Source organism: Cynara cardunculus (assembly GCF_001531365.2).
Source record: "Cynara cardunculus var. scolymus isolate 2C chromosome LG 13, CcrdV1, whole genome shotgun sequence".
Taxonomy (NCBI): Eukaryota; Viridiplantae; Streptophyta; class Magnoliopsida; order Asterales; family Asteraceae; genus Cynara; species Cynara cardunculus.
In genome coordinates, this window is record NC_037540.1 from 11,491,650 (window position 1) to 11,500,155 (window position 8,506).

Genomic DNA, 8,506 nt, shown 5'->3' on the forward strand with positions numbered 1-8,506 from the left:
GAGATGAAAGAGACTATAATATATATATGTTTATTGATCAGTATTTGTTTATAATATATATTGATGAGGGTGCAAAAAAGTTTCAGTGAAAAGAGAGGTGTCTCTGAAGCTGAAGGGTATATTTCTTTTTCTTGCTTTCCTTTTTTCAAGGGTTGCTTTAAGAAGAGACTTTAAAAGAGTGAAGAGTGCAGCAGATACTATGAAAAAGCATAACTAAAATCACACACACACACAGAGAGAGAGAGAGAGAGAGATGTTAAATCTTTACATGTGTTTGTATAGTATTTATGGGTGTCATCACCTCAATCTTTGAATTTGAACTGGGTGCTGTCGAGATTCTTTAGTAAATTTGCTTTCGCTCTCTCCACCATCTTAATTTATGATCACAAAGCTTAGTTCATTTTCTTGGGATTTTCAAGATCCTGGCCAACTCCCTTTTCCCTTTGTTCTTTCCATTTCTTTTATGTTAATTTTCAAAAAATAAAGTGTTTAGGGTAGCACCAGCACAAATATATTATAATCTGTCATTCATATAAACAATGGAGTCTGAAAATTTTCATCAACAACATCATCAAGATCATCAGCCTGTGTTGGACTCTTCTTGCTATGGACTTTCGTGGTCCCAAAATCCCATCTTGTAAGTTTTTCCATCTCTCTTTCTCACCCTCCAACCCTTTTAGTTTCTATTTTTGGAAACTCAGATTTGCTTCTTTTCAGTCATTGTGACTAAACGCTAGACTAATCTGATTCTTTTGTTTTCATGATTCATGGTTATGTCCCAAGAAACCACACACACATATATGGGAGGTTTCTCTATTTTTATATATGGATAAACTTGTTTATTGTATTCTCTTACTTCAATTTCATCGATTTCTAATTAGGGTTTTGATCTAATTCCACATTTACCCGCAACTATAGGAAATTTTTTGTGTGTTCATGTGTGCTTTGCACTAAATTATGCAGGAACAGTACAAGCAATGATACGAACTCTAGAGATCTGAAGCAACAGCTAGGCAGTAATATGGATTTTGCACCTTGTCACAACACTAGCAGTAGTCCTTTGGTACATGTCTTGGGATTACCCTGGAACAACAGCATTAATGTAACAAGCAATCCTGTCGAAAACTTCATGACCCACGAATTGCGTCGTCTTGCAAGAATCAAAGATGAATTCTCAGGCTCCGAATCATATCCAAAATTTTCGGAAATGATTAGCAGTAGCCCAACATCCAGTATTGAAGATTTGCACTTAAACCCCTCTTCTGGATACAATAACAATCAGGATTTGTTGCTTAGAACATTCTCCAATGGGTGTCAAATAAAAGGTGGTCAGCTTATAGATCAATTCCCAGATGATACTACTCCAAATAATCATTTCCAAAATTGTTCTAATCGGATATCATCTAGAGGAACTTTTAGCCAGATTTTGCCAACGATAAATATTTCGAATTTGAATCAGTCCCCAGCAGCAATTTCTTCGGACTCTTTTGATATGAACTTGCCAGCTTTGGATCTCTTCGGTTCGCCAAGATTGAACGGGAATTTTAGCCATCCTTATTCATTCAATCCTCATCAACTTGGAAGCTTTTTCAAAGACACTTGTTTATCATATGGCCTTGATAAGATGCATCAACCAAATCACAGGCCAGTAATTTGCCCTAGTAAAGTGAGTTTTTTCTTTCTCTTTATTTTATTTGTCTTATTCTTTCCATCTATTTTTTAAGAAGACAAAGGAGAAGGGATCCTAAGCATTAATATATATATATATATATATACACACACACATACACCTGAGTGATGAGTCTAGAAAACACCAATCTAATTAAATGCTTGATGGCCTTGATTATTTCATGAATTAGCACTAATTAATGCTTTATTTAGGTTAATTTAACCCAATGGTTATAGGTAAACAAATGGCGATGATCATTTCATCTAGTTCGGTGTTGATTTTCTAGTCATTTAGAAGGTTTTGTTTAGGTTAATTTTTTTCCATCTTGTGATTAGATTTCCTCTCTTCCTGGTTTATTTTCCTTTCCGTTTCTTTTATTTTTGTGACAACAAATTTCTGAGTTTCCAAATAAACCAAAAGTAGTTGTCAAGAATCTAAACTTGTCCGAGATAACTTCAAGATCTTAAGTTCAAATTCAACATCCAATTGATCACGTACGTTAGAAACAAAAGTTCTACCTCTGAGATGCGGTTTCCCGAAATTTATAAGAATAACATTGGTGTCGATCTTTAATTTCTAGGAAATGGGTGACATGGTCTAGGACTTTATCTGTACTCTTTTTGTAACGTCTTCCCACTTTTTTCACGAATAAATAATATCTCCTAATCAAGTAAAAGTTGTCTTCTTTTTATTTCTCTTTTCTTTTCCTGCTCAAATGGTACCTTCAACTTTATACATCACATTAATCTCTTTACTTTGATTCAGGCCAAAATGCAGTCTTTAATATATATAGACTTATTAGGTTCTTTGACAATACTTATGATGATTCAAAGTTCAAACTAAACTTTATACATGTTTCAACTAATTTCAGATATCATCAGCATTCAACACTAGAACCAGCTGTACAGAAGCAAAGAGACCAGCTAGCAATTACATGGACACAAATGCTCCACGAGCCACAATACCGAAGAAATCAAAATTGGAGCCGCGTGCTTCTTGTGCACCTTTTAAGGTGATTATACAAGCATTCCGTAACTAAAACTAAAGCCCGTTGCTTATCTTCTATTAGTTCCATTCAAAAATAGTTTTGAATTGGTCTATATAAAACTACAAGAATACTAATTAAACATTTTGGTGATAGAAACTAAATTCTATGACAAGCTTGGCTTGTTATGCAAAAGTAAAGTAACCCCTTTTTTCAGCATAAAATAAGTAGCATCTTTGTTTTGATTAAAACATTCCATAATTAGAAAGCTCCATTTTTATCTTCTACAACTTCCATCCAGAAAATAGTTTAGAATTGACTTTTGGGTGTGAAATGACTTTTCTTTAACCCTAGAGTGGACAACAGTTATCTTCTTTGGGTAGAAAAAGTTAACACCAACATTTATCTAGGTTTTCTTTTATTTCTGGCTTTGATCACCCAGTTTTTAGTGGTCAATTTGAATCCTTATGATACATGTCTCAGTTGTATTATTGCAAGGTCTTGGTACTCCTTGGTTTGTATCAGTTTTCTTCTTAGGTGTTTTATAATTTTTTCCCATTTGAACAAAACTATGTTTTCTACATAAAATGTATTAGAATGTGAACATATTGAATAAATATGGTACAACGATCTTAGTACATACGTACATGTGTATGTATATGCGTACATACATACACAATTCTAATACATGCTTACATATGTACGTATATGCATACATATGTACGTGTACGTATATGTATACGTACATACCCCACATATTATCTGAGTATAAATATCATGTGTTAACCAGGTGAGAAAGGAGAAGTTAGGGGATAGAATTGCAGCCCTCCAACAGTTGGTGGCACCTTTTGGGAAGGTAGTGTTTTCTGTCTTCTCCCATCACTAAAAAAGTTGGTAGCTTTCTAGTTTCTCCTGCATAAATCATTTTTTTATATATAATATATATATATATATATATATATATTCTTAAATTAGTATTGTAAACATTAAGAGTTTTATATTTGTTATCTTTCATGAAAACATTTCAATCTTTTTATCCCTAAATCCCCTAAAAACACATTCCATTTTTTCTATATTTTAAACGAGTTATTTCCAATATTAAAATCAATGAGAACTTTTAAACGAGTTATATATATATATATATATATATATATATATATATATTATGAATCTCAGTGCACCACTTCATGTTTTAAAACTGCAGTTTAATATGTGTATTAATTAATCAGAAGTGCTTTTTGACCCATACCAATCCATTTTAAATTAAATCGATTTGCAGACAGATACAGCATCTGTGTTGATGGAGGCTATTGGATATATCAAATTTCTGCAAAACCAAGTCGAGGTACGACTCTTGCTTCCATTTCTTCAAAACATTCTTCTTGGTTCCCACAACTACAATTTAATTATTCACTACTTTACATCCATCTTTAATTATTTATGTCTTTTTTTTAATTATTATAATTATAATTTAATCATTTAACTTTTTAATTAAGATCGGTTGTTTTTATTTGAATGAATATTAAGGCTTTCTTATGTCTTTTCTTGACTCATATTTACATGTTTCAATCGTTCGATATTTATTTATTCGGTTTTTTCAAATACTATTTTGTTAAATCCGATAAAAAAATGGTGATGTTTTCTCTACGATTTCTCTAAACTATTTGTCTTATTTGATAAATTTGTAATTTAAATTTGTACGGCCTTATTCATTAATTTTTAAGTACATAACCTTTGTAACTACAAATAAAATGTTAGAGCTAAGGGCACTTTGGTATTATTCACTAACTTGTCCCCTCCTATTTGCATTCTCTCTACATGTTATGTTTAGAGATTCTTTAAACTAATATAATTAGTAGAAATTTCTAACTCTTGAGAAAGCAATATTTAATTTCTTTTATTTTTATTTTTTCAAGAATATATATTGATGGAACCATAGGTTTTTTTTTTGCCGGTTTTTAACCTTTTGTACAAGCAAATTTTGATTACAGAATGAAAATATATATGTGTGTGTATTCATGTACATACATATGTCTCTCTCTATATATATAGTGTGTGTATATGTATAGAGAGAGAGAGAGAGGAAGTATATGTCAATACATGTGTTTTAATGAGAGTGAGAGCACAAATATAACTTTAGACAATTATGAAACCTATATTACATATATAGTACCACCTAGGGTTCCTTTTATCACTCTGATATGTGTTTGTCTAGCTTTCGTTAAAACAGGCATGTTAAAGTCTTACATCGACTACACTTGAATTATTTATCCTCCATATATGTTAAAACATTTCTTCTCCCTTTAAAATTCTTCTAAATAGTAAATATTATGGGGTTTCACATATTCTCACACAACTAGAGTGTTATCATATTGTGGCACATAATCAATTAGTGTTGCTAGGGAGGAACATAGATGAGAAACCAATGGAGTATGTCGTGGAGAACCTTTTGAAAACATGTGATTCATGTGCTCTTTGACATTTTTTTCTCCAAATAAACGGCAACAAGATTAAAAGCATAACCTAGGACTAGGATGGTTTCCATAGTTGGGGAAACATGATAATATTATTTTGATTGGTGACGACAACATAACTTTATATATATGTGGTGTTCGATATTTATTTAACTTCCTATTAATTTGGAGTTCACAATATACGTCTTTTAATTAGTTATATCTATATTTGAGTTAGAACGAATTTGGGTATTCTCTAAGTATTAGTGAAATTTTGCAGACGTTGAGCGTGCCATATATGAAGTCAACACAAAAAGCCAATAGAACATCAAAGCAAGGGGTAAGACGAAATTGTATACATTTGGTTTTTTATATATGGGGATATTTGAAAGGAAGAGAAATATAGGGAAACTATGATATGGATAACAAATAATTGTGAAAATGCAAAGATGTTTTTATCAGTTTTGCTAAAATATTAGGATTTTATACAAATCATAAGTCGAAAATCCATCTCGTGACCAAGATATATTATGTCCCATCTTGATTTTGTATTAACACGATTATAAACTACATATGATCAAATATTTAAAATACTAACAAAAGGTTAGATATAATTATATTTGTTTACAATCAGGTTTCAGTGATGATAGACGAAAACGAAGAGGCAACAAAAGATCTTAGAAGTCGGGGGTTATGCCTGGTACCATTGCCGTGCTTGTCATACGTTACAGATGGAGGTGGAGGCATTTGGTCTGGCCCCTAATCAGTTACAAGCTAGGGTCACTCTCATCCACTTGAATTGCGAGTAATTATATATATATTGTAACAAGATGAAACTAGCTGGGGCACAAAAAAGTATCATTGTGACTTGATCTCGAGAAGTCATACCTACGGATGATTTAAGAAGGCCTAAGGAGTTTCTCTTATGTTTTCAGGGAACAATGGAGCAAACCTGGTCATCTTTTAAAAGACGTTATTAAGGATGGACCATGTTTGATCCATTGATTAGTAATTGAACGTGTTATTGTTTTTATAATTGTTGAACAAATGCTAGAAGGATTGTCTTTAATTGCTAATGATGTCTACATTGACAAAAGTTAACACTTTATGCATGGACTGTTGGCACTAATAAAATTCGTACTTTTTTTTTCGTTTGTTACTTTAAGAAAACATACAAGAAGCAATAGTGAATGCATACACGATGAGCCCAGCCAAGGTTGGTGTTGTTGTCTAAAGTGGAAGCCATTTTTCAATTGTTTGAAGATACTCGTTGATTGTTCTATGGGAAATCCTTGTGATATCGATACTTGATTAGATGTTGATGTAAGAAAAATTGAAGTTTGCGGTAATCGTTTGAGGCTTGGGGTCAACCTTAGGTAGGAAGCTAAATACCGAGAAAATAATTTTTTTTTCTTTCAAAAGGGATCTTGATTTGAAAATCAGCTTTCATTTCCCTTTCCAAAGAATATGATATGGAATTCTAGAGTTGAGTTTGGAAATTAAGAACCGAGTTTGGAGAATTAGAGATGAACTCTACTATGTTGGAGCTCATGAACAATCGGTCACCGTAAGATCTGACATGAAGTGTTGGGACATCTAAGAAATCAAGACTTTGACTTTGTTTCAACGATTGATTCTTGGTTTTTGTGGATCTAGAGAGGTGAATATTATGTTCTACAGAAAATTTGGTATGCAAAGTAGTAGGAATCAAAAAAGTGTTCTTGAAATTCAACTCTGATTGCCATCTACACAGTGGCGGATCCAGAAACTCTGCTGACAAGGGGCACACTACACACATTTAACTAATATAAGATAATTAGTCAAAACATGTTCGATTTATAGTGAGTAGTTTAAATTATAGTGGTAAGTTGAGAGGTTTAATTTGTTTATGTGCTTAAATGATTTTAAATTTCTCTCACCACCTCTTATGGTTTATAATTATTTTATATGAGATATTTGTGTTATCTCATGGAAGGACGTGAGAAGAAATGTTTTAAATATCTCCACCGTCTTATGTTTGTTTAAATGAATTTATTATGAGATATTTTATCTTATCTCATTGATTTGGGGTGGAGAGAAAGAAAGAAAAAGCTTTTATGTCTTCTTGGGTTTGAGAAAAAAACAAAACCAAAGGAGGGGGGGGAGAAGTACAAGTTGATTTATGTGATTTCTCTTTGAATTTTTGTGCTGTTATCTGCTTCTTTGTGAATCAAAGTGAGTTTTTAATTATAAGTTTTATTTTAAAAGCTTCATTTCATATGGTTTCATACTTGGGTATTTTTGAATGATTATGTGCTATTTTTAGCATGATGGTGAGTTTTTGTTTAAAGTTTTCCTTATTTGGAAATTGGGTATAAGAACTATATGGTTCTTTATATAAGATTTTGAAATAAAACAGTTTGATGTCATTGTTGGCAAAAAGGTGGATTTTTATCATTGATTATATCATGTGTGGAAATAAAGGTGGCATAATCAATTTCTAGAAATGATGATCTTTTGATTATTTGCAATTGAGGTGGCCGTTTACTGGGAAGGTCATGCTTTGATTGCCTTTTGTTGGGAAGGTTGTGTGGTTGAGGTGGCCTTTTACTGGGAAGGTCATGCTCTGGTTGCTTTTTACTGGTAAAGTTGTGCGGTTGAGGTGGCCTTTTACTGGGAAGGTTGTGCGATTGAGGTGGCCTTTTATTGGGAAGGTCATGCTCTGGTTGTCTTTTACTGGGAAGATCTTCTTTCTAGGTGTTATTCTACTGGAAAGGTCTCGTTTTTGGGTGGTATTTTGCTGGGAAGGTTTTGTTTCTGGGTGGTCTTCTGCTGGAAAGGTCTTGCTTCTGAATGGTGTATATAATGTGATGAATTTGGGACGGACGCAATGAGTTGTGAAATCTGGGTTTTGACGAGAAGTTATTGTTATCGCATCCTTGTGATGTGATGACATGGAGTTATCGTATTTGTGTGATGCGAGGACTTGAGGTTGTCACATCCTATTGATGTGATAAGTTGTGGTTTTGATAGTAATCGTTTATTGAGGAACCATAGGAGCTCTGGATGGTAAGACCAGAGGAGCTCTGGTTGGATCTTACTTCTAATTATTGTTTTAATGGTGGGAACTTGTTTTAAAAGAACCAGAGGGGCTCTAGTTGATCTTCATGTTTAACCAGAGGGTCTATGGTTGTAGTTGGTACTCGATCTTTATGTATTTAACATTTTCTTGACTCAAGAGGCTCTGGATAGTCGAACCAGAGGCTCTGGTTGTCCAGAGGGGCTCTGGGTGGCCATGCTTTTGAGTTGGTCGTGCTTTTGAGTTGGTCATGCTTTTGGGTTGGTCTGGCTTTTGGATGAATTTACTTTTGGTTGTTCATTTGAATATTAGAACGCTTGTAAGATGAGCCATGGAACCTT

The 8,506-nt window shown here is 33.1% G+C and overlaps 1 protein-coding gene across 1 annotated transcript; it reads left to right on the plus strand.

The window, feature by feature from the left end:
• The first annotated feature begins 245 nt into the window (after positions 1-245).
• LOC112525359 (transcription factor bHLH110-like) lies at positions 246-6,212 on the plus strand. The gene is made up of 7 exons (XM_025135462.1): positions 246-637; positions 964-1,666; positions 2,541-2,681; positions 3,445-3,510; positions 3,934-3,999; positions 5,388-5,447; positions 5,742-6,212. Exons 1-7 carry the CDS (start codon positions 540-542, stop codon positions 5,868-5,870), a joined length of 1,263 nt encoding a protein of 420 aa, XP_024991230.1. The 5' UTR covers positions 246-539; the 3' UTR covers positions 5,871-6,212.
• Positions 6,213-8,506: the final 2,294 nt, after the last annotated feature.

What these genes read in the sequence shown, in the direction of transcription:
- LOC112525359 (XM_025135462.1), top strand. Translation starts at nt 540, where the DNA reads ATGGAGTCTGAAAATTTTCATCAACAACATCATCAAGATCATCAGCCT. An exon ending in TGGTGGCACCTTTTGGGAAG is followed by an intron (nt 3,511 to 3,933) that starts GTAGTGTTTTCT and finishes ATCGATTTGCAG; the next exon opens with ACAGATACAGCATCTGTGTT. An exon ending in TTCTGCAAAACCAAGTCGAG is followed by an intron (nt 4,000 to 5,387) that starts GTACGACTCTTG and finishes GAAATTTTGCAG; the next exon opens with ACGTTGAGCGTGCCATATAT.